The 27,752-nt window shown below is 38.6% G+C and overlaps 1 protein-coding gene across 1 annotated transcript; it reads left to right on the top strand.

The window, feature by feature from the left end:
- Positions 1 to 23,895: 23,895 nt before the first annotated feature.
- LOC104231275 (phytosulfokine receptor 1) lies at positions 23,896 to 27,392 on the top strand. The gene has a single exon (XM_009784242.2). It carries the CDS (start codon positions 23,996 to 23,998, stop codon positions 27,074 to 27,076), a length of 3,081 nt encoding a protein of 1,026 aa, XP_009782544.1. The 5' UTR covers positions 23,896 to 23,995; the 3' UTR covers positions 27,077 to 27,392.
- The last annotated feature ends 360 nt before the right edge of the window (positions 27,393 to 27,752 follow it).

The raw sequence follows: 27,752 nt of genomic DNA, 5'->3' as shown, positions 1-27,752 counted from the left end.
AAGGTCTCCTAAAAACCCGGAATAACAATAGGCACAAAGGGTGCCTGAGCTGGCCCCGCTAGAGTATCCCCCATTGGAATCTGATCATGAACTGGGGCGACTGTTGGATCTGCAGGTGCTGCCCCATATGTTGTACGGGCTATACCTCTGCCCCTGCCACGGCCACAACTGTGACCTCGGCCCTAGTGGCCCCAACTGGTGGTCATCCATCCTGATTGGTAGCATGTGTTCTCACCATCTGTGAGAGAATAGAATAACAGAAGTTTAGTACTAGAATCAACAGATTCGCACGACAGGAATTTCAAGAATGTGAAGTATTTCCTAAAGGTTCTGCAGCCTCCCGAGGATAAGTACAGACGTCTCCGTGCCGATCCGTGTGACTCGACTAAATCGGCTCATGACCTGTGAGACCTATATAACCTAGGCTCTAATACCAACTTGTCACGACCCATAAACAACTCGATCGTAATGGCGCCTCTCACAGTACTAGGCAAGCTGAATCAACACAAATAACATAAATGTCTTTTGTAAATTCATTTCCAAATCAATTATGAACACAAGTCTTGCATTTAATTTAACAAAATACACGGAAGAAAACAGGTATGCAAATGCATCCACACCGCCCGATACTGGTGTCACTAGTCATGGGCCACTAAGATACTGTCCAGTACTTTTGACTCAATACAAGAAGAGAAGACTAAAATAAATAACACTAAGGATAGGAAGGAGAAAGGCAGGGTTGCGAACTCCGTGCAGCTATCTTGCTATCTCCGAAAATACTCAGAAGCTGCTGAAAGCTCTCACTCTGATGCTCTGGCGCTGGATCTACACATAAGGTGCAGGGAGTAACGTGAGTACGCCAACTTAGTAAGTAACCAAAGTAAATAAAGTTTGAGTGCAGTGATGTGACGACCTGGTCGGTCATTTCAAGAATTTATGCCTCGATCCCCTATTAACTGCTTTCCCCGAGTTTATTTCTGCTATTTTGATTTGCTGGGATGTTCGGTTTTGAGTTTCGAAGAGTTTTGGGACACTTAGTCCCTAATTGACAGCTTAAGTGTTGGAAAGTTGACCGTAATTAGAACAGTGTGAAAACAGCCTCAAAATGGAAATCTGATGGTTCCGTCAGCTCCGTTGGATATTTTGGGCTTAGGGACATGTTCGGATTGTATTTTTGAGGTCCGTAGCTAATTTAGGCTTGAAATGCCGAAAGTTGAATTTTTGAAGTTTCTGGTTCGATATTTAGATTTTGATTCGAGATTCAAAATAGAATTCCGGAAGTTGGAGTAGCTCCGTAGTGTTTAATGTGACGTGTGTGCAAAATTTCAGGTCATTCGGACGAGGTTTGATAGACGTTTTTATCGAAAACGTATTTTTAGAGTTTTTGGAATTCTTAGGCTTGAATCCGATGAAAATAGGTGTTTTGATGTTGTTTTGAGCGTTTCGAAGGTTGGAACAAGTTTGAATGGAGTTATAGGATATATTTGTAGGTTTGGTTAAAGTCCCGGGGGCCTCGGGATGATTTTGGATGGTTGACGGAAAGATTTTGGGACTTTGGAGTTGAAGCTTCAGCTGTTCTTCTGTCATAACCGCACCTGCGAGTGTGGGACCGCATGTGCGGAGCCACAAATTTGGCAAATCTACCGCAGAATCGGAAAAGGAGGAAAGGCAGCAGGGACCGCAAAAGCGGGGTCTTCACCACAGAAGCGGCCCCGCATCTGCGAAGAGATAGTCGCAGATGCAGAAATTTGGCCCTTAAGTGAAAAGTCGCAAATGCAACCGTTGTTCTACAAATACAGGACCACAGATGCGGAAACAACTGGGCAGAAATATAAAATTTCGAGGGTTTAGTTTTAAAAGTTGGAAATTCAATTTGGAGCTCGGGAGAGGGCGATTTTGAGAGGAAATTGAAGAGGAGATCATTGGGTAACGATTCTTTAACCCTTTCTAGTTATATTCCATCAATATATAGTTAGTTTCATCATTTAATTTCGGATTGGGGATGAAAATTGGGGAAAAGTTGGAAGAAAGTTCTTAGACCTAGAATTCGACTTTTGATTGGGAATTTGACCTTAGATTTGGATAATTTTGGTATGCATGAACTCATGGGAGTATGAGGATTCTGAAAATATAAATTTTACCCGATTTCGAGACGTGGGCCCAAGGGGCATTTTGGTCATTTTACCTAATTTCATGTATTAGCTTAGAATTTCTTTGTAGAATTAGTTACATGAAGTGTTACTTATATTATGCAATTGAATTGAATAGATTTGGGTCATTTGGAATCGAGTACTCATGGCAAGAGCGTGGTTTCGGGTTGATTATTAAACTGGTTCGAGGTAAGTGGTTTGTCTAACCTTGTGTGGGAGACTCTCCCCTTAGGATTTCGTATATTTGGTAATTGAAATGCCTTGTACGTGAGGTGACGAGTGCGTACTTGTGCTAATTGTTGGAAATTCGTTTGTCATTAAGTAATTACTAGCATGTTTCCTTTCCTGTTTTTATTACTTGCACTATTAAGCCTGTTATTAGCTTAGGAAAGCATGTCTAACCAACTTAATTGTTTTACTTGATCAAACTGACATACCTGAATTATGTGCAACATGCTAGGCTAGAATTATTTGTTTGCCTTGATATGAAACTTGCCATTTCTGAATATTTTTCCTGTTGTTGTTGTGTATTTACATTGGGACTACGGATGTGGGATTCCGGTAGCGGAACCTTGTCTATTTATTTTGGGACTACGGATGTGGGATTCTGGTTGATCCCCCTGCACAGTTATATGGAACTATGGGAATGCACCTGGTAGATTCCCCTAGTACTGGGTATTTACGTTTGGGACTACGGAATGGGATTCCGGTAGATCCCCGCACATTATGAGTTGGACTATGGGACGGTATCCCGAGAGATCCATTGGATATGCATATTTGGGACTACATGACGGTTTGGGAGATCCCCGATTGTTATTTTGGTGCTGAACCGTATTTCTTTCTGTGTTTACCTTGTCTCTGTAATAGTTGTTGTTGCCCTTTATATCTTGTGTTACTTTTATTGTTGTACTTATTTATATTGTTTTGTTCTACACTGTTGAACTTTATATTTTATTTAACCTCAGTAAGGCCCTGACCTTCCTCGTCACTACCCGACCGAGGTTAGGCTTGGCACTTACTTAGTATCACTGTGGTGTACTCATGCCCTTTCTGCGCATATTTTTCATGTGCAGATCCAGGTACTGCGACTCGGTCCTATCACCCGTGAGGCGAGGCGACTGCTCTAGAGACTTCGAGTTACATATGCCACATCCGCAGGCCGAGGAGTCCCTTTCTATTCTACCTTTTAAACATTTGCCCTTATGTATTTCTTTCCTTTGTTAGATATTCTGGAGTTAGACGTTGTAGATATCCAAAGGTTTGTGGTTCCATGAGTTTCCTGGTTTTGGGATAGTGTACTTGATTCTGAGAATGTTGTGTTGTATATGCCGAGCGACACTTTTAAACACTGTTTTTATCACTATTCATTCTATTTTTTATTTGTTTTATTCCTCATTTTGGTTATCTTCCGCAATTTAGGCTTACCTTGTCGTAGAGGACTAGGTTCCATCACGATGATTCACGGAGGGCGAACTAGGGTCGTGACAAGTTGGTACCAGAGCTCTAGGTTCTTAGGAGTCATGAATCACAAGTCGATTTATTAGAGTCTCGCGGATTGGTATGGAGATGTCTGTACTTATCTACGAGAGGCTATGTAACCGTTAGGAAAATTCCACTTCATTTGACTTCCTTATGCGAGATTTTTGACATCACCAATTCTAAACCTCTGTCTTCCATTCTCTCATAGATGGTGAGGCCACGTACCACCGGAGATGACCAGGCACCCGCGCGAGCTGCCACCGAGGAGCCACCAGCAACTCCAGCCATAACCCAATAACCTGATACGCCTACTGCTACTACTACTCTGGCACTTCAGGAGACTCTGACGCAGTTCCTGAGCATGTTTGGTACATTGGTTCAGACAGGGTTGATTCAGGTTGTACCACCTACTTCACAGATCGGGGGAGGGACCCAGACTTCTGTCGTCCCCACTCTAGAGCAGCAAGGTCACATTGGTTGGGTTCCAGGTGTCATGGCGACATAGCCTGTGGTTCCAGTCCGGCTGGTGGAGAGGACTTCTCGCCGAGTAGATGATAGGTGGGTCCAGGAGAGAGAGGACAGACGAGGTCAAGAGAGAGAGTATAGGGGAGTGAGGAGACCTCGTAGACCGGAGAGACCCACTGGCCCTTATTTTGGAGGAAGAGTGGGGCATGGTAGAGGTTTTGTGGGTCAGCCAGCTCAGTTTGTATCTCAGACTTCACATAGTGTTTCAGGTGTTCAGGGGTCTCAAAGTACCCGTACCGCACAGTTTCCACTGCCACGTCGGCCGCGAGGTTGTTTTGAGTGTGGTGACATACGCCATGTGGTGAGGGAATCCCCTAGACTTGGGAGGGGTGCACCTCCACAGACTTCTCAGCCACAACGTGCCCCATAGAGTTCTCAGGCTATGATCACAGCACCAATTGCTACCCCACCTGCTCAACCAGCTTAAGGTGGAGGTCGGGGAGGTAGAGGTCACCCTATAGGGGGAGGCCATACCAGATACTATGCCCTTCCTTCTCATACCAAGGTTGTTGCCTCCGATTCTGTCATCACAGGTATTATTGGTTTGTCACAGAGATGCATTGGTTCTATTCGATCAAGGCTCCACTTATTCTTATGTTTCTTCTTATTTTGCTCTGCATTTGAGTGTATCTCGGGATTCTTTGACTTCCCCCGTTTATGTTTCTACTCCTATAGGAGATTCTCTTATTATGGACCGCATTTATCGGTCATGTTTGGTTGCTCTTAGTGGTTTTGAGACTAGAGCCGATCTATTGTTGCTCAGCATGGTAGATTTTGACATTATCTTGGGCATGGACTGGTTGTCGCCCCATTATGCTATTCTTGATTATCACGCCAAAACCATGATGCTGGTTATGCTAGGTGTACCGCGTGTTGAGTGGAGGGGTACTTTAGATCACACTCCCAATAGAGTTATTTCTTTTCTTAAAGTTCAGCGTATAGTTGAGAAGGGGTGTGACGCATATTTAGCTTATGTGAGAGATGTCAGTATTGATACCCCTTCTGTTGATTCAGTTCTAGTAGTACGGGATTTTCTCGATATGTTTCTAGCTGATCTTCCGGGCATGTCGTCTAATAGAGATATTAATTTTGGCATTGATCTATTGTCGGGCACTCAGCCCATTTCTATTCCTCTATATCGTATGGCTCCTCCTAAGTTGAAGGAGTTTAAGGATCAGTTACAGGAATTGCTTGATAAGGGTTTTATTCGGCCTAGTGTATCACCTTGGGGTGCTCCTATCTTGTTTGTGAAGAAAAAGGATGGTTCTATGCTTATGTGTATTGATTATCGCCAGTTTAACAAAGTTACAGTTAAGAACTGTTATACTTTTCCTCGTATTGATGATCTGTTTGACCAGCTTCAGGGTGCACGAGTGTTTTCCAAGATTGATTTGCGCTCAGGTTACCATTAGTTGAAGATTTGGGAGCTAGATATCCCGAAGACTACTTTCAGGACTCGGTATGGTCATTACGAATTCCTTGCTATGTCATTTGGGCTGGCCAATGCCCCAGCAGCCTTTATGCATTTGATGCACAGTGTGTTCTGGCTGTATCTTGACTCGTTCTTCAATGTCTTTATTGATAATATTCTGGTGTATTCCCGGAGTCGGGAAGATCATGAGAAGCACCTGAGGACTGTGCTTCAGACTCTGAGAGAGAAGAAGTTATATGCTAAGTTCTCGAAATGTGAGTTTTGGTTGGATTCAGTGGCATCCTTAGGCCACGTGGTATCGAGTAAGGGTATCCAGGTGGATCCGAAGAAGATAAAGGTCGTGCAGAGTTGGCGCAGACCATCCTCAGCTACAGATATCCACAATTTCCTTGGTTTGGCAGGTTAATACCGTCATTTTGTGGAGGGTTTTTCATCGATTACAGCCCCTATGACCAGGTTGACCTAGAAGGGTGCTCCGTTCCAGTGGACGGAGGAGTGTGAGGCGAGCTTTCAGAAGCTCAAGACAGCTTTGGCTACATCCCCAATTTTGATACTGCCTACAAGTTCGGGGTCTTACACGGTTTATTGTGATGCCTCGAGAATTGGCCTCGAAGTGGTGTTGATGCAGGATAGTAGGGTGATTGCCTACGCGTCCAGATAGTTGAAGATACATGAGAAGAATTACCCTATTTACGACCTTGAGTTAGCTTTCATTGTTCACGCCCTGAAGATTTGGCGCCATTACTTATACGGTGTGCTTTGTGACATTTATACTGACCATCGGAGCTTGCAGCACCTATTCAAGCAAAAGGATCTAAATTTGCACCAGAGGAGGTGGTTAGAGTTGCTGAAGGACTATGACATCACTATTTTGTATCACCCGGGTAAGGCTAATGTGGTGGCCGATACTTTGAGTCGCCGGGCAGAGAGTTTGGGGAGTTTGACTTATTTACCAGCATCAGAGAGGCCTATGACGATAGATGTTCAGGACTTAGCCAGCCAGTTTGTGAGATTGGATCTTTCGGAGCCCAGTCGGGTTTTAGCTTGCGTGGTTTCTCGGTATTCCTTATTTGATCGTATCAGGGAGCGACAGTATGATGACCCTAATTTGCTAGTCCTCAAGGACAAGATTCAGCATGGTGATGCCAGAGATGTGACTATTGGTGATGATGGGGTATTGAGGATGCAGGGTCAGATTTGTGTACCCAATGTTGATGGGCTTCGGGAGTTGATTCTGGAGGAGGCCCATAGCTCGCGGTATTCCATTCATCCGAGTGTTGCGAAGATGTATCAGGATTTGAGGTAGCACTATTGGTGGAGGCGGATGAAGAAATATATAGTTGAATTTGTAGCTCGGTATCTCAATTGTCAGCAGGTGAAGTATGAGCACCAGAGACCGGGTGGGTTGCTTCAGCAGATGGAGATTCTAGAGTGGAAGTGGGAGCGGATCACCATGGACTTTGTAGTTGAGCTCCCACGGACTTTGAGAAAGTTCGATGGTATTTGGGTGATTGTGGATCGGCTAACCAAGTCCTCTCACTTTATTCATGTGTGTACTACTTATTCCTTAGAGCGGTTGGCGAAGATCTATATCCGGGGGATTGTTCATCTGTATGGTATTCCGGTTTCCATCATTTCAGATAGAGGTACTCGGTTCACATCACGGTTCAGGAGAGCCGCTCAACATAAGTTGGGTACCCGGGTAGAGTTGAGTACATCATTTCACCTGCAAACGGACGAACAGTCCGAGCGCACTATTCAGATTCTTGAGGATATGCTCCGTGCATGTGTGATTGAGTTTGGAGGGTCTTGGGATCAGATCTTGCCATTGGCAGAGTTTGCTTACAACAACAGTTATCAGTCCAGCATTCAGATGGTACTGTATGAGGCTTTATATGGTAGACGGTGTTGATCCCCGATGGGTTGGTTTGAGCCAGGTGCGGCCAGATTATTGGGCGCAGACTTAGTTTAGGATGCTTTGGAGAAGGTTAAGGTGATTCAGAATAGACTCCGCACAGCCTAGTCCAGACAGAAGAGTTACGCGGACCGAAAGGTTCGTGATGTTTCCTATATGGTTGGAGAGCGGGTTCTGCTTTAGGTTTTACCTATGAAGGGCGTTATGAGATTTGGGGAGAAGGGAAAGTTGAGTCCGATGTTTATTGGCCCTTTTGAGATATTGAGGCGTGTTGGGGAGGTTGCTTATGAGCTTGTCGTACCTCCCAGCTTGGCAGGAGTTCATCCAGTAGTTCATGTTTTTCCGGAGGTATCACAGTGATCCATCACACGTGCTGGATTTCAGTTCAGTCCAGTTGGACAAGGATCTATCTTATGTTGAGGAGCCAGTGGCAATATTGGACAGGCAGGTTAGAAAGCTGAGGTCAAAGAACATTGCTGCAGTAAAGGTTCAGTGATGAAGTCAACCGATCGAGGAGGCGACGTGGGAGACCAAGTAGGATATGTGCAGCCGTTACCCTTATCTTTTCACTACTTCAGGTACGTCTCTATGCTCATTCGAGGATGAACGAATGTTTAAGTGTAGGAGGATGTGATGATCCGGCCGGTCGTTTTAAGAATTTACGCCCCGATCCCCTATTAACTGCTTTTCCCGAGTTTATTTCTCCTATTTTGATTTGTCGGGATGTTCAGTTTTGAGTTTCAGAGAGTTTTGGGACACTTAGTCCCTAAATAAGAGCTTAAGTGTTGGAAAGTTTACCGTAGTCGGAACAGTGTGAAGACGGCCTCGAAATAAAAATCAGATGGTTCCGTTAGCTCCGTTGGGTGATTTTGGGCTTAGGAGCATGTTCGGATTGTGTTTTGGAGGTTCGTAGCTAATTTAGGCTTGAAATGCCGAAAGTTGAATTTTTGAAGTTTCCGGTTCGATAGTAAGATTTTGATTCGAGGGTCGGAATGGAGTTCTGGAAGTTGGAGTAGCTTCGTAGTGTCTAATGTGACGTGTGTCCAAAATTTCAGGTCATTCGGACGAGGTTTGATAGACTTTTTGATCAAAAACGTATTTTTAGAGTTTTTGGAATTCTTAGGCTTGAATCTGATGAAAAATAGATGTTTTGATGTTGTTTTGAGCATTCTGAAGGTTGGAACAAATTTGAATGGAGTTATGGGATATGTTGGTAGGTTTGGTTGAGGTCTCGGGGGCCTTGGGATGATTTCGGATGGTTGGCGGAAAGATTTTGGGAGTTTGGAGTTGCAGCTTCAGCTGTTCTTCTGTCATAACCGCACTTGCGAGTGTGGGACCACAGGTGCGGAGCCGCAGAAGCGGCAGATCTACCGTTAAAGTGGTGGATCTACCACAAAAGTGAAAAAGGAGGAAAGGCAGCAGGGACCGCAGAAGCGGGGTCTTCACCGCAAAAGCGGCCCCGCATCTGCGAAAGGATAGCCGCAGATGCGGAAATTTGGGCCTTAAGTGAAAAGTCGTAAATGCGACCATTGTTCCGCAAATACAGGACCGCAGATGCGAAAATAGCTGGGCAGAAATATGAAATTTCGAGGGTTTAGTTTCAAAAATTGGAAATTCGATTTAGAGCTCGGGACAGGGCAATTTTGAGAGGAAATTGAAGAGGAGGTCATTGGGTAATGATTCTTTAACACTTTCTAGTTATATTCCATCAATCTATAGTTAGTTTCATCATTTAATTTCATATTGGAGATGAAAATTGGGGAAAAGTTGGAAAAAAGTTCTTAAACCTAGAATCCGACTTTTGATTGGGAATTTGACCTTAGATTTGGATAATTTTGGTATGCATGAACTCATGGGAATATGAGGATTCTGAAAATATAAATTTTACCCGATTCCAAGATGTGGGCCCAATGGGCATTTTGGTCATTTTACCTATTTTCACGTATTAGCTTAGAATTTCTTTGTAGAATTAGTTACATGAAGTGTTACTTATATTATGCAATTGAATTGAATAGATTTGGGTCATTTGGAGTCGAGTACTCGTGGCAAGAGCGTGGTTTCAGGTTGATTATTAAGCCGGTTCGAGGTAAGTGGTTTGTCTAACCTTGTGTGGGGGACCCTTCCCTTAGGATTTCGTATATTTGGTAATTGAAATGCCTTGTACGTGAGGTGACGAGTGTGTACTTGTGCTAATTGTTGGAAATCCGTTTGTCATTAAGTAATTACTAGCATGTTTCCTTTCCTGTTTTTATTACTTGCACATTAAGCCTGTTATTAGCTTAGGAAAGCATGTCTAACCGACTTAATTGCTTTACTTGCTCAAATTGACTTACCTGAATTATGTGCAACATGCTAGGCTAGAATTACTTGTTTGCCTTGATATGAAACTTGCCATTTCTGAATATTTTTCCTGTTGTTGCTATGTATTTACATTGGGACTACGGATGCGGGATTCCGGTAGCGCCCCCTTGTCTATTTATTTTGGGACTACGGATGTGGGATTTCGGTAGATCCCCCTGCACAGTTATATGGAACTATAGGAATGCACCTGGTAGATTCCCCTAGTACTGGGTATTTACATTTGGGACTACGGAATGGGATTCCGGTAGATCCCCGCACATTATGAGTTGGACTATGGGACGGTATCCCGAGAGATCCATTGGATTTGTATATTTGGAACTACAGGACGGTATCGTGAGAGATCCCCGATTGTTATTTTGGTGTTGAACCGTATTTCTTTCTGTGTTTACCTTGTCTCTGTAATAGTTGTTGTTGCCCTTTATATCTTGTGTTACTTTTATTGTTGTACTTATTTATATTTTTTTGTTCTACACTGTCGAACTTTATATTTTATTTAACCTCAGTAGGGCCCTAACCTTCCTCGTCACTACCCGACCGAGGTTAGGCTTGGCACTTACTGAGTACCGCTGTGGTGTACTCATGCCCTTTCTGCGCATGTTTTTCATGTGCAGATCCAGGTACTGCAACTCGGTCCTATCACCCGTGAGGCAAGGCAACTGCTCTAGAGACTTCGAGGTACATATGCCGCGTCCGCAGACCGAGGAGTCCCTTTCTATTCTAGCTTTTAAATGTTTGTCCCTTTGTATTTCTTTCCCTTGTTAGATATTCTGGAGTTAGACATTGTAGATATCCAAAGGCTTGTGGTTCCGTGAGTTTTCGATTTTTGGGATAGTGTACTTGATTCTGAGAATGTTGTGTTTTATATGTCGAGCGGCACTTTTAACACTGTTTTTATCACTCTTCATTCTGTTTTTAATTTGTTTTATTCCGCATTTTGGTTATCTTCCGCAATTTAGGCTTACCTAATCGTAGAGGACTAGGTGTCATCATGATGGTTCATGGAGGTCGAACCGGGGTCATGACAAGTGACAAGCATTTATATCATATACACATCTAACATAAAATCTCAATGGAAATATCAATGTCAAAACCGTAGTTAAATTGCCAAATAACTCGTAAACTCCAGTTTCAATGAAGGTTATTTAGAACATTTGCTCAACACATTTCTCAATAGAGGCTCAGTATAAAAGAAGAACGAAATAGTAATTTCATAAATAAGCACCTCGGGCAAAGCATCACTTACTGCCTATATATATATATATATATAGGCAGTCTCTCAGTTACTCGTGACTCAACTCTCGTCAATCAGCACTCTAACTCAGCATTCCTGCTCAATAGATATCTCATAATAATAATCGTTGCGGCGTACAGCCCGATCCGTAATATATGGTCGACTGCGCTCACTGGGGGTGTGCAAACTCTGGAGGGGCGACCCAAGCACTATATCGCTGCGGCGTGCAGCCCGATCCAAACCCGATCCATATAAATATCGTTGCGGCGTGCAACCCGATCCATAATATATATATGACCCTCACCATCCAGCCCTTGGCCCCTCTCAGTCATCAATCTCACAGCCACTCGGGCATTTCAGTGAAAAATCAGGAAAACTCAGCACAAACAACTTTCAAATATTTAAAACAGTGTAATGAAACTAAATAAAAAGTAAACAGGTAAAAATCATGACTGAGGATATGCTCTCGAATCAAAACAGTGCGAGGAAAGTTGTAAAATACCCCCCGAGGGTCCAAACAGTTCGGCACAAGGTCCCAAACATGGCATTCAGCCCAAATTGATAGGTTCATTTCTAAAATACACAGATATCACATAGAGTTTATCAAAATAGATAATTCTACAAATTTCACGGGACGGACCAAGTCACAATCCCTACAGGTGCATGCCCACACGCTCGTCACCTAGCATGTGTGTCACCTCATTTACCAAAACAGTACGAAATTCCGGGGTTTCATACCCTCAGGTCCAGATTTACAATCGTTACTTACCTCGAATCTGATGAAAATTTACTCCGCGATGCCTTTGCCACTCGACTCGAATCTATCCAAAATCAGAATCATAACATCAATATATGCTAAGGGAACAAAGCCCACGCGAAAATAATCAAATTACATCAACAATCCCAAAATTGGTCAAACCCGACCCCTGGGCCCACACCTCAAAATCCGATAAAAATCACATCACTAGAATCCTTATCCTTCCACGAGTCTATACATTCCAAGAACATCAAAACCGGACCTCAAATGGCCCCTCAAATCCCAAATTTAAACTCTCCAATTTCAAACCCTAATTTCCCAATTTTAACATTTAAATTCCACTAATTTCATGTCTAATCAGTTAGAAATCACCATAGAATTAAGTATTGAGTTTAAAAACCTTACCTCCAAGCGTTACCCCTCGAATCCTTCTTCAAATCCTCTCAAAAAGCTCCAAGCCCGTCTCAAAAATGGTGGAAATGGGCAAAAATTCGCGAAGGGAAGCTTATATACTTTCTGACCCAGGGATTCCGCAACTGCGGTCCTTTTCTCGCTTCTGCAGTACTACTTTTGCGGTCTAACCAACTGCATATGTGGTTTTCACTTATTTCCCTTAAATCGCACTTGCGCCTCCCTACCCGCACCTACGGTCTCGCAGGTGCGTTCCATCTTCCGCACCTGCGACTTCTGGCCTTCTCGCTTATGGCAGCATCGACCGCAGGTGCATTCCATCTTCCGCACCTGCGACTTCTGGCCTTCTCGCTTATGGCCGCTTCTGCGGCTGCTCTAGCGCTTCTGCGGTCTCCAATCCGCTGGTGCGGTTATGATAGGAGCAACAGCTGAAGCTGCTCAATTTCAAAACTAAACTTTCTAAAAATCTTTCGAATTCATCCCGAGGCCCCGGGACCTCAACCAAAAATACGAACAAGTCACATATCATCATTCAAACTCATACCAACCCTCGGAACACTCAAAACAACATTGACACATCAAAACACCGTCGGATTCAAACCTAAGGATTCCAAAATTTCCGAATTCCGCAAACGATCAGAAAGCCTATCAAACCTCATCCGAAAGACCTGAAATTCTGCACACACATCAAAAATGACATAGCGGACCAACTCCAATTTCCAGAATTCCATTCCGACCCCGATATCAAAATTTTCACTACCGACCGGAAAATGCCAAAATTTCAATTTCGCCAATTCAAGTCTAAATCTACCACGGACCTCCAAATTACATTTTGATCATGCTCCTAAGTTCCAAATCACCTAACAAAGCTATCTGAACCATAAAAACCAAATTTCGAGATCATTTACCCACAAGTCAACTTCCGGTTGATTTTTCCAACTAAATGGCCAACTTAAGAGACTAAGTGTCTCATAACACTCCAACGCTACTCCAAACCCGAACCAACCAACACGATACGATGAAATGTAGCTGAACAACACATAAAGAAGTAGAAATGGAAAAAACGGGGTTGTAACTCATGAAACGACCGGCCGAGTCGTTATACGAATTTTTCTTTTCCTTTGGATGATATTTTACGTAAGCTGTTCCATTGGCAACATTACAAAGGGCAAATCGGCACTTTGTCTAATTTTGGCTTCAAAAAGAAAGAAAGAATTGCTGTATTTCTTTATTCCTATAAATTGAAATTTGTGTAATGTTTGGAATTATATATGAAATTGTCCCATGTGAATACAAGGGAAGTCAACTCTTTACAACGCACAAAGACATAATTCATCTATAAGTCATGAAAGAAGTTTGACTTTAGTTAGTTTTGGTGAAATTTGGTTACTGGCAGCAACGATTCAAGGACAAATATTTTTAAAAAAATAATAAAATAAAATAAAGAGGTAATATTCAATTAGTAGGAGTATATATGTATGCTACAAATCACAATCCAGTTCAAGATTTTCAAACAAATACTTGTCATTCTTTATTTTCAATCTCTTTTGACATCTTATGTCTAGTTTTCTAGATTCTAGCTTGTTATTAAGCATCACTATTAATTATTAATGTGTTTCCATTTGCCTTTTATTCTTAACATTTAAAGTCTACCCCTTTTTTCCCCATCATTTAAAGTCTACGGTAGTTGTTTGCATGCATTTGTATTCCATATATAGTTTTTTTTAAAGCACTTTTATCTCTTTCTTTTCAAGAGAAAGGTGTGAGGGTAAACGTTGATAATAAACATATGAAAAATGATAAATTTACTCTGGTACTCCACTAACTAAGGAGACAGGAGATTCGACCTAAGGAGGCAAGAGCACAGTAGGAGCAAGGCGAAGAATTCTTCTACGAGTTTTTCACTTCCTTCTTCCTATTTTCTATTATTGGTTATGAATTCTAGTATTGTAGTTTTGCATACTATTATGAATAGCTAATTTGTTATCTAGGGTTTTGATGGAACCTTTTGGAGGATGATTTTCTTATTACGTTAATATAGATTTTCTATATTATTTTTCTTTATTTGTTCAACTACGTTATTATTGTGGTTGGTTGAAGAGCTCTCAATCGACTGTGCCTATTTAGTGTGTATTACTCGAGAGAGAGTACATATTTAGGGAGTTGTTGACCAACATCATTCCAAACATATATGAGGGATCAATACGGAAGGTTTAAAGGTGGGATTAGGGATAACGAAATCTTGGTGCGATCCGAGTGAGTCGTACTTAATGACAGCTAGCGTAATTCGGGAGAATATGTCTAGTAAATTATGGTAGTTACTCGGGAGAGAATTACAACACTTAGAGCGCTCATGATCGTTAGAGAAGATTTAGACAAATTTATAAAAAACGTAGCAGAAAGGATTCCGACAATTGGGAAAATCATAACTCTAGACCTCCTTAATCTTGTCTCTAACCCTTAGTATCTTTAGTTGTTAATTTACTATTTTAATTTGTTAGTTAATTATTTAAACACAAGAATCTTAATATCTATAAGTTAGAAATTGTTCAAGCTTGTCTTCTTGGTGATAGTGAACAGTTGTAGCTAAACCTTAGTTCTCTGTGGGATTCGACTTCGGACTTTTAGACCGGATTGGTGATTATTTCTTTAAAGAGAAAGTTATATCATTATGGTTATAGTCAAAGTTGTATGCAAGATCTATTTCTTGTATTACCGTTGTCTTTTAATAATCACATTGCCAAAATATTTTGGCGTACAATAAGTACGTGACCAATGACCATTTATGCCATAATAATAATATTATTTTCTTATTTCCTCCCAAACCTCATTCTAGAAGTGAGTGTGGTATATACCACTAGCATGCTCATATTCTTCCAAGAATGAATATGTATTCATAAATCTTTGTCACATCCACATTATGAATGGAACATAATCATCTATATGTGCTTTACAAAATCTCATGTCAAATCTATGACAAATATTACTTTCACATAGGGAAGGATTATTTTAAGAATACTTATTGTTCTCATTACCAGAATGATGACGATTATAATTTCGTTTATTGCCATGTCCACATCCATTGATACATTCATAGTAATATTTTTGTCTTCTTTTAGACTTATCACATATTGCTATCACATTCTCTTAAGGGAATGAGAATGAACCAAATTCAATGGGACGAATTTCCACTTCTTGATCCTGAAGGAAGTTCGTGGAACAACTGACAATCATGATGCTCAATATTATGTACAAGTTGAACACTACGCACGTATCCCAAAGCCTCTACTCAATTGGTTAGAATCTTGTGTTGATAACGTGTTATAAAACAATAAGAGAAGAATAAGAGTAGAGAGAGAATTCTTATTAATTTGGGATGAATTACAATAGAATAGTAGCCTGTTTGGCCAAGCTGCAAAAATCAGCTTATTTTGAGAAGTGTTTTTTTTTCAAAACTGTTTTTCTCAAAAGTACTTTTGGTGAGAAGCAGTTTGTGTTTGGCTAATTAGTTTGAAAAGCACTTTTGAGCAACAATTAGTGTTTGGCCAAGCTTTAAAAAATTGCTTCTAAGTGTATTTTTCTCAAAAGTGCTTCTCAAAAAAGTGCTTTTGGAGAGAAGCTATTTTTTTCTGCTTCTCCAAAACTGCTTCTACTTCTCCTCAAAAGCATTTTTTTTCCTTCCAAAAGCTTGGCCAAACACCTTAATTTTTGGCCAAAAGTGCTTTTGGCAAAAAAAAAAAACACACTTTTGGCCAAAAAGAAGCTTGGCCAAACAGGTTATAGAACCCCTTTATTTATAGGGAAAGAGTGACTTAGCCACCAAGTAAAATCCCTAAAATCTTTCCAAAATATAGACATTCACCTTAAATAACACTCTATTTATAACATATACAAATTTTTAGAAAATATGAACATAAAAACATCTAATTTTGCAGAAAAATCATGTGTTCACAAACCCAACAATTTTTCCTATAAATCCGCACTTGACAATGATATCCGAGGCAATTTATGCGTATCTCAATTAATTCCATGAATAATTTATTACCTTACATTAGCATAAGTAGACAAATATAAAAAAAATCACCTAATATTTCTTTGCTTTCGGTGAAATTTGAACCTAAACCCTCGCGGATACGCTTACCAGTACTATGTTCTTTTTGCCTATTACGTAACCTAACAGAGCTATCAACTCAAAAAATCAAGGGTAGTTTGGTGTTCGGAACTAGAAATCAGCTAAAAGTCTGATTTCCAACCTAAAATCCACACTGTTTGAATTTTTATATTCTTATAAATAAATAAAAGAACTCTTCTTTTTTCTGGCCTGGGGGGAGGGTACCTATTTTTTAAATCTTTATTTCTTCTTCCCATCGTTTGGTCAATCTTTGCTATTTTTTCTAATATTCTAATATAGCATCTAGAATATTTTAGAGGGTTTGTTGACATTGTTTTTGAAAAGTTTGAAGAAAAATATATAACACATAAATCTTGGAAAGCAACCAAATTCACACACACCTTTTTTCCAAGTCAATTCTTTCAAATATAAATCCAAACACGTACAATTTGTTTTCCGAAAAGTCAAATCAAATCCAGTTCATTCAAAACATTAACTCAAAATCACACTAAAATCTAAACCAAACACATAATTAATTTATCTCAATAGATCAATAGTGAATTCGGCCGGCTATTTGTGTAAAATCCCTTATAAATATAATTAGTTTTAAGAAAATAATTTTCAGAGAATTATTAAATAAAAATAAAAAATGTTAAAATTCAAAATTAGTTAAAGATCCTAAATATATGATGAGGATAAATTAAAGAGGGGTTGAAAATAAGTTAATTTGATCATCTGTAGAATAACTACCGCACCAACTCCAAACGTGGAAATAGTAGGCTGGAAGGCGGCCCAGCGTATAGTTGGACTTGGTGAACGTGTTTCTACCCAACCTTTTGACTTCTTGATTTTCTATTGTCTACTTTAAGAGTACTGTACCCCTTACTCTCTCTAGATTTCCTTTTCATCATAGCAATACGCCAGACATAAGAATAAAATAGACGGCGGAATATAGGAAAGTAGTGTTTTTTTTTTTTAATATATGTGAAAAAAGGCATTTTTAAATAAAAGGTATACCTTTGTGTTTAACTAATACAGTAGCACTTTAAATTCACGTTACACCTAGTTTCATTTATGTAATGTTGTTTGATTAGATACAGAATTTAAAAATAAAAAAGACTTTTGAAATTTTTGACTGGGCATAGAGTTTGACTGTGGTTATTTAGTTGGTGGAATAAGAGATAACAATCCTTAAATAAAAAGCAAATTTTTTTAATATACTGCAATTATAGTATTATTCTATCCCCACGTTGAGTGAATATAACAATCTCGGGAATAAAAATATTAAAATAATAAATATGCTCTTCTTAAAAAATTATTTAAAAATTCTAGATTAAAATTAAAAATAAAAGTGTATCTCAACTTATTTAATATAAACCAACTATATGTTTTATATTACAATATGTATATCTCATTTTAGTCCCTGAATATAAAGTCTCTATAAGGAAGAATATTGTAACTTATGAGACTAGGATAATGTACATAAGTTCAAGAATACGAACTTCTCTTTATGTCTTGTTATCAACCACATGAAGTTATGGGATCATGCCAAAATGAAGGAAAGGTTTAGCCTATACCTTATTACAATCTGTCCAATAACCACGTTAAACTCGTCCCGTTGCATCTTAATCTACAACAACGATAAATATACAATCATCAAATTATGGAAGGTACAACTATCGCACAATGATCGACAAGTTTATTTTATAATAAACCAGGCAGCATCACCCATATAATGTTTACTTCCTCCCAATTCGACGCAACACCAACAACAATAAGAACACAACAATAACAACACGTATACACCATTTTTTAGCCTTATATCCTTCACAAAATATCACAAAATAGCCCACACACCCTAATCCGTTCATATATAAAATGACAACCATAGTAGTGTCAAACAATCCGAAAATATTACGACGAACGACCAGCCCACCACCCTGCATTTATGTGGTGTTTCTCCACACCCTTTCTCCTCTAAAACTCCCTTAACAGTAGCAAAACACGCAATCCAACAGCAACACGAAACAACCCACAAAACAATCTACTACAAGTTGAATAACTCGAACTCACACATTCTGATCACCATCCCGTGAGTTCTTACAATTATAGAATGACTTTCCATATATTTTCAGCAAAAAAAAAAATAGATGAAAGAGAACAGTATACTTACCTTATTTGGCGAATATCTCAACTCCTAGTTGGTCCTTCAACCCTTAGGTTTTCCTCCAACCAGAAGTTGAAAAGAAGAGAAAATCATTTAGGGTTTGTGTTGAATTTTTTGGGGAAATTTTTGCATCTCTGGTTATTTTGCTATATCTTGTTTCATAGCCTCAGTTATCTATCCTTATGGATTTACTGCATTTAGGTAGGTCAGACTATAGCATAACACTTACTTCGATTTATTATTATTGTTGTCATCTATCCCACTCCAAGTTACTCTCTCGCTGTTTATCCTATATATATAAATCTAAGTACTTTAATGCTTCCTCATTACTGTTCATCTTAAGAATGACAACCTAATCTCATCTCATACCGATAAAAGTTAATATATTTATTAATAATTTTCATGTTATAGTCTCGTCATTATAATCCTGTGATAATTTGCTCCCCAACCAAATGACTCATTATGGTTAAAAGCAATATATGTCACACCCCATTCTCGGGGAGCGCGACCGACGCTCAATCGAGTGGACCCGGTCGAGCAAGCCTATTAGACACTTTCTACCCAACCCACTTATGATTAAGAGGAGGCATGTTTTCATCAATTAAACCATAGGAATATCCCATATACATTACTAAATTATTTCATTAGTTACGTCATTGTTAAGTTTCAAAATATACACATTCTTATAATTGAGTGAAACAAGAGTCTAAAACACAACATAATCTTGTTGATCTTTCCAACACCATATACATATAACCCACATTATGTCTATAGAGCCTCTAAATAGATACAAAGAGTAGTACAAAAGTGCCGGCAATAAGGCCTCGGCTATACCTCAAGTACAATACATAAGGGACAAAAGATGCATAACCCCGAAATGGAATGAGGCTCACCAAGACTGCTGGGAAGCGTATACCGCTATCACTAATCGATGTTGCCTGCTGTGGAACCATCTGTATCAATTAAAAGATACAGCGCCCCAGGAAAAAGGGACGTTAGTGCCGTCGAATAGCACTAGTATATATAGCTAAAGTCCTCTTTCAAAATAGAATGACCATATAGAAAGTGGAAAAACCATAGAAACAACAATTCACACTCAACAATATCCAATTGTCCATATATGAAAATACTGTAACTTAAATAAGAGGCAAATGAAGTACATCAAAAAACTATAAACGTCCCATAGAAAGTCTTATTATACTTACTTCATTCTGAACATCTTTTGGGATCAAGTGTGTCCTATTTGAACTATGTGTGAGACACAAAATATAATGTAAATGTAACAACATGTACTAACAAGGGCAATGGAAGCGACATCTATTGTTCATACTGGATATATGTTTCATAGCACGTCCATAGGGTTCACATATTATATTATATACCTATGCATTTCATAGCTCGTCCATAGTGTTCACATATTATATTATACACTTATGCGTTTCATAGCCCATCCATAGGGTTCACATATTATATTATACACATATGCGTTTCATAGCTCATTCATAGGGTTCACATATTATATTATACACCTATGCGTTTCATAACCCGTCCATAGGGTTCACATAACACCTCCTTGTGTACGAGACCACATGTAAACTCAAGTGACATGATTAACATTACTTTAACACGTGCATGGTGAACAAATAAGTCTATTTCAATGGCACATGGCCCAAATTCGTTTTCCATGAGATTCATCTCAGAATTTTTTCACGTTGTATAGATCTTTATTAGTATTTTTGACCGTCCACATCAACAATATTTTCTTGGCTCTTTGGGCCTTTCACAAGATTCTTTATTCATGGTACGGTGGCCGCATTTTATATTCCATACTTTTACTTCATTTAATTTCAAGGATCACCACCAATGACCAACATATAGAGTATTTCATAAGTCATATACCTCAAGTTCATTGGTAATGGAAACTTTAAACACAAAAGATTCTTCCCAAAGAAGGGGACATACCAACCAACAATAGAAACATACATCAAAGTCATAAACAAGCAATGCATCAATTATTCTTGAATTACTCTTTTCCAACTACGAAAATGTACAATTTTAACACTGGAGTATGTAAGAACTCGAGTCACATTGGATATATTTATATGGCAAAGCATTAGTTAAAAATAGCTACTTATGGGCATAAATTGAGTACAAAAGACTTTAGGCCATTCTATTTTTGAAGTCATTTAAGAACAGTTGAGTCGAGACTCATTTCATAACCCTTATTACATCTTCTCATTTCTTTGGTACCACTAGCCACAATTATAACTTACATTCTTGGCACGTTGGACGCACTCTATTTTCCCAAGTTACTTATTTTATTTTTAAATATTTTTAAAGATTAGTAACAATAAGACATACTCACTCAAGACATTGGTACACACAGGAGCAATTAGGAGTATTAAGCATATCGAGTTCTCTTCACCCAATTGGTATACATGTTTTTATTTAAAATTATGACTCAAAGCCATACCATTTTAATAAGCAAACCATACTTTGAACTTACAAAAACATTATGGAATTCGATTCTGAGAGAGAAAGTTTAGCCAACATACCTTGTTTGAACTTCCTTAAGTTACTACAACGCACCAACACTTCTAGCAATAACAATCTATAGGAAGATAGCGAAAATCGGTTAATAATTTGAAGGATTTCCATGGTGTAACTCTCCTAGAAATTTTGTCAAACATGCATCATGAAAAATAGAATACAAGGACCTAAAATTATAATCCCTTCCTCCTTCAACAAATTTCAACAAGAAACTACCCATAATGGTTCATAAATTCCACATACCATAACCTAGTGCCACATGCATCGCCTATTTCTAACCCCACAATATATTTGGACTCTTAACCTCTTGCATGAAAGCTTAGAAGTAGGGCTTACCCGGATAGATAATAACATAGTGGCTAACTTCCTTGATTCTTGAAGATTTGAGCAAGATTGGATGATTGGAATGCTAGATTCCCTCTTTCTCTCTCTAAATTTATCTTACCTCTTTCTAAAATCATTAGATAAAGGTCCAAGAATAAGCCCCAAAGGCTATTTATCAAAATGGAATCGGGTTATAAAAATAAAAAAAATGGACCCTCCGACTCAGATCTGCGATAGCAAAGTGACTGCACAACAGATGTGCGGGCCGCAAAATGATTGCACAATAGATGCTCAGAACTACGATGTTTCGGGTTGGGTATGTGGCAGGTCTGCGTCCCACAGACCTGTTATGCGGTTGCAAAATGCACCGCATAAGGGTCCTCAACTCAGCTCAATTTCTGCTCCACTCTGCGGCACTTATGCGGCCCACATATCGATTCTGCGGTCGCAAACCAGATCGCAGAATTGCATTCTTCTGCCAAAAAGTTTCCTCAACACCTTAGTGCATTCTTTAACCCAAAAGATCCGTGCCGCGACAGTCTAACTCGGCACCACAAAACCTTAAATTACTCAGCAAAATTTTCCAGAACTTTACAATATAAATATTTGTGTTGTTGTAAATTATGTTATTAAGGATAATATGAGAAGTTCATAATTAAATTGTATTTAAGATAAACTAAAAAAGAAGTGCATCATAATAATTAAGACACGGTATTTTTATTTAAGTTTTGTTGGCAACCAAAAATAGTTAAAAATATATGATCTATGATTCCAAAAGAATGAGATTAGTACGATTTGGAGAATTAAATAGTGTTGGATAATTTTTTTCGAACGTTTTGGAAAATGTTTAGCTCATGTACTCCAAAATTACTCAATTTCTGTTCGTTATACTACAGGTCTATTCATATCTTTGGAGTTAGAAAATTAACAAGTATTTTTTCCTGTCCTAAATAGAGTTCCCGCGTGAAATGGATCGACTCTATATGCCCATATAGTCGTGGGAAAAAAGTCATATATTTAACCCTTAACTTTTGATTACGTGTTGGAGCTCCATTAGGGGACAAGTGTAAAAATAAGATTTTTTTCCTAATTGCAAGAGCAATATTAGACCAAAAGAGCTAATAAAATTTAATAAAAAATAAAAAAAATAAAAAAAAAGAATTAATTCGAAATACTAAATAGTAAGAAATAAGAATATGTCGTCTTTATGTTGCGTTATCGAGGACTAACTAATAAAAAGCCTAGGACCTACCATATATTCTACAAATTCACGTGATCCCATTAACTTTTATTTAAATTTTGTATGTGTATTAAAAAATTTATTAAATATTTATAAATATTTAATTATAAATTATATTATTATTGTATATTAATTTAATGTAAGACTGTGTATGATAGACCTTTATGGTCTGGCCATTCCTCAAACCCCACGCATAACGGAAACTTAGTGCACCAGACTGTCCTTTTTTTATTTTATATTAATTTAAAGTTAATGTAGGAATTCATAAAATTCAAATCTTAAATTCGACAAAAGTGTGCACTATGTTGACCTTTTATATTTTAAAACACTTGACTGTAGAAGAAGAGTAGCCGTGCTATTGCTATGAATAGTAATTATTGCCCTCATATAACTTTTGTGACATTATCATACGAAGACTAGGAAAAGGTGAACATCAATTAGAGTGATACTTTTATAGGGATATTTGCATATTCTTTTTTTTTCTTCTCAATTTGCATTCCATATATCAACCATTTCTTAAGCTTTGTGTTTTTTTTTCTTGATATGTTATTATTATGAAAAAAGAATTAAGAAAGTACTCAGTCTCATTGCTTGAATATAATTTGAGAAATAGATTTGAACTGGTAAATGGGAAGTTAGAGTCATGTAAAATACTTGGAAAACCATTCTTGATCCCTCAAGAAGAAAGTTACATGTGTTCTCACATTATTCATAGTGAAATAGAGTTGGTACAAAAGGAAACTAATAATAGTAATAAAAATTGGAAATGAGTCAACAATTTCCCCTTGACAGACGGTTCATCAAATTTATTATTTAAAAATAAAAAAGGGTTAGTCCATTAATTTCACCACTTAATTTTTCTTCTTTTTTAAATTCTAATAAAGTGGCAAGAAATGGGCACATATATTAGTTTAAATATTAATTGGAACTCCACCACAGTCCTCACTACCAGCGGCTGAGACAGTAGTTGTTCCTAATATATTACTAATACTCCTGTTAAAAATAATTGCATTGCAATTTCAGCTCTCTCTCTCTCTCTACGGCCATAGAATGGAACAATAGCAGCAGCAGCAGCCCTATTTGGACCAGTAAAGAGAGTTTGAACTCTGAATATAAAGCAAAAACAAACAAAACAAAAAAAAAATCTTCTTCTTTCTATTTACATAATTTCCACTACCTCCACTTTCCTTTTTTTCCTCTTCCTTCTGCCTCAAAGGTTTGCTTTTTCCTCTCATTCATCACTTTTGTGAAGTACCCTTCTTCTTTGTTTAGCAATATTTAGCAGTTATATGTTGTTTGATCTTGATTCTTGATTCTTGTTGCTGAGAAATGAGATATCTTGATGCTAAAAATGTATAGTTTCAAAAATATGTTGCAACTTGGTATAATCTTTTTCTTTTTAGGACTTTCTTTACAAGTTCAGTCCCAAAATCCAAACTTTATATGTAATCCAAATGATTTCAAAGCTTTAAAGGATTTTGTGAACAGTTTAGAAACAGTTGTTGATTTTTGGGATATTAGAAATTCAACAAATTGCTGTAAATGGGTGGGTATTACTTGTAATTCTTCATCCTCTTCCAATATTGGGAGGGTGGTGAAATTGGAGCTTGGAAAAAGAAGGCTAAATGGGAAACTTTCTGAATCTTTAGGCAATTTAGATCAGCTCAGAACTCTTAATCTCACTCACAATTTCCTTAAAGGTTCTGTCCCTTTTAAACTATTGCATTTGCCTAATTTGGAGGTGTTAGACTTGAGCAATAATGATTTATGTGGCGTGTTTCCTGATAGCATAAACTTGCCTTCACTCAAATCTTTCAATATATCTGATAATTCCTTTCAAGGGTCAGTTCCTTTGGGTATTTGTAAAAACTCAACAAGAGTTTCTGTTATTAAAATGGGGTTCAATCATTTTATTGGCAGTCTTCCAACAGGAATTCAGAGTTGTGGTTCATTAGAACATCTTTGCCTTGGCTCTAACCTTCTTTCTGGTAGTTTACCTGTTGAACTGTTTAAGCTTTCAAGATTGACTGTATTGTCTCTTCAAGAGAATCGGTTCGACGGGCAGCTTAGCAGCCTGATTGGTAACCTTTCTAACTTGGTTCATTTGGATATTTGTTCAAATGGATTCTCAGGAAATATACCAGATGTGTTTCATAGCTTAAGGAATTTAACTTATTTCTCAGCTCATTCAAATAGGTTTTTTGGTAAAATACCTACTTCATTGGCAAATTCTGGGAGTATTACTTCTCTTAGTTTGAGGAATAATTCTTTAGGGGGTACCATTGAGCTTAATTGTTCGGCCATGATTAGTCTTGTTTCTCTTGATCTGGCTACTAATGGTTTCATAGGGTCAGTTCCTGATAATCTTCCTTACTGTCCAAAGTTGCAAACTATCAATCTTGCTAGAAACAATTTCGTCGGACAAATTCCAGAAAGTTTCAAGAATTTTCATAGCCTTTCATCCCTTTCAGTCTCGAACAACAGTATCCATAACATTGATGCTGCTCTTAGAATTTTACAGAACTGCAAGAACTTAACTACTTTGGTTCTTACTTTGAACTTTCGAGATGAAGAGTTGCCTACAGATCCTAGCCTGCAGTTCAATGAGCTGAAAGCTCTCATTATTGCCAATTGCAGGCTCACCGGATCAGTTCCTCAGTGGTTGAGAAATAGCTCAAAGATGCAACTGTTGGATTTGTCGTGGAACCGTTTGATGGGAACACTTCCACCTTGGATTGGAGACTTCAAGTTTCTATTCTATATGGATTTGTCAAACAATTCATTAACAGGGGAGATTCCAAAAGAAATTACTGGATTGCAAAGCCTAATCTCTGGCCCTATTTGGATGAATGAACCATCGCCAGATTTTCCCTTTTTCTTGAAAAGAAATGTAAGTGTTAAAGGGCTGCAGTATAATCAGATTTTTAGCTTCCCTCCAACACTGGAACTAGGTAACAACTTTTTCACTGGAGCAATTTGGCCAGAATTTGGAAATCTGAAAAGGTTACATGTTTTGGATCTGAAAAGCAACAATTTATCCGGGGCAATACCAGGTGGCCTGTCTGGTATGACAAGCATAGAGATTTTGGATTTATCTCGCAACAATCTGATTGGCAAAATACCCTCCTCTTTAGTGAAATGCAGCTTTCTGTCAAAGTTCAGTGTTGCTTATAATAAACTCTCTGGGGAAGTTCCTACTGGAGGCCAGTTCGCAACATTTTCAAATTCAAGCTTTGAGGGCAATCCAGGACTCTGTGGTGAACATAGTACTACTCCCTGTCAAAATGCCAACCAAATTCCTAGTGGTTCGGCTGCAAGAGGAAAGAGACGCAAAGGAACTGTCATTGGCATGGGTATTGGCATTGGTCTTGGAACAGCTTTTCTTCTAGCTCTTATGTACTTGATTGTTGTGCGGGCAGGCAGTTGTAAAGTTGTTGATCCAGAAAAGGAGCCGGATGCTTCTAACAAGGATCGGGAAGACTTAGGCTCAAGTCTGGTGATATTTTTCCATAACAAGGACAACAATAAACAGATGTCACTTGATGACCTTTTGGCGTGTACTGACAATTTTGATCAATCAAATATTGTTGGTTGTGGGGGTTTCGGTTTGGTCTACAAGGCCATCCTTCGTGATGGTAGGAAAGTTGCTATCAAGCGGCTTTCAGGTGACTATGGGCAGATGGAAAGAGAATTCCAAGCTGAAGTTGAATCGCTTTCAAGAGCTCAGCATCCAAATCTTGTTCATCTTCAAGGATATTGCAAGTACAGAACCGACAGGCTTCTAATTTATTCCTACATGGAGAATGGAAGCTTGGATTATTGGTTGCATGAGAAAGTTGACGGACCTGCTTTGTTAGACTGGGATATGAGGCTTCAGATTGCTCAAGGGGCAGCACGAGGGCTTGCGTACTTGCACCAAGCGTGTGAGCCTCATATCCTACACCGAGATATAAAGTCAAGTAACATTCTTCTTGATGAAAATTTTGAAGCACACTTGGCTGATTTTGGTCTAGCTAGGCTTATTCTGCCCTATGACACTCACGTGACGACTGATGTTGTTGGAACATTAGGGTATATACCTCCTGAATACGGCCAAGCTTCTGTAGCTACATATAAAGGGGATGTGTATAGCTTTGGTGTTGTTCTTTTGGAGCTTCTTACAGGCAAAAGACCGATGGATCCGTGCAAGCCTAGAGCAAGCCGAGATCTAATCTCTTGGGTGATACAATTGAAGAAACAAAAGAGAGAAACTGAAGTGTTTGATCCTTTGGTATACGACAAGCAGCATGCGCAAGAAATGTTATTGGTTTTTGAAATTGCTTGCCTTTGTTTGCATGAATCTCCTAAAATAAGGCCTTCCTCTCAGCAGTTAGTTACTTGGCTCGACAACATAAACACACCACCTGGTGTTCATGTGTTTTAAGAGGGAATTTCTTGCCCTGTACGACGATATACCTTTGCATTCATTTTTCAAGGAGTTGATAACTTATATTTTCAGCGGATTTCCTGCACATATGGCAATGGATTCTGGTGTAAATATTTGTCCTCAAGAATGAAGGGATTAGTGATGAGAGTCTTGACAGATATCTCATACATTGCAAATGTTTTACTTTCCCTATTTGTAATTTTCTGGAATTGAAGAATATATATATATATATATATTCTTCTCAAACATGTACAAATAACATTGTCTTTCTTTTTTTTTGGTAATTACAAATAACATTGTGAATTTTTGGCCATCTTATCTTACTTAGTAATAGATGGACACATCAGTTTATTCCCTCTGCATACTTTTCAATTTTTGTCATTTATATCCGCATAACTAATAGCATCTAACATACAAGTCTTCGTGATTTCTATCCTCTTGTTTAGCAACGCCAATTTTGTATGGTATATATCTTGCTCACATTATTGATCTCAAGCTAGATAAAGACGAAAGGTTGTGCTCACATTACCGGTTTCAAGCCGGATAAAGAAGAAAGATTGCGGTAAATGACACTAGTCTTAAAACTAATTAATATATGATTAATAGGAGTCCCCCTCCTCTCGACGGGGAATTCCTACCAAAGCTTCCCGGTAAGGAAGAGAGTCGTTGGAAA

The sequence above is a fragment of the Nicotiana sylvestris genome, chromosome 11, assembly GCF_000393655.2.
Source record: "Nicotiana sylvestris chromosome 11, ASM39365v2, whole genome shotgun sequence".
Taxonomy (NCBI): domain Eukaryota; kingdom Viridiplantae; phylum Streptophyta; class Magnoliopsida; order Solanales; family Solanaceae; genus Nicotiana; species Nicotiana sylvestris.
This window is presented reverse-complemented; position numbering and strand designations above follow the sequence as displayed.

Bases quoted from the DNA above. Each gene is read 5' to 3' on its own strand.
- LOC104231275 (XM_009784242.2), top strand. From the start codon at position 23,996: ATGCTAAAAATGTATAGTTTCAAAAATATGTTGCAACTTGGTATAATC.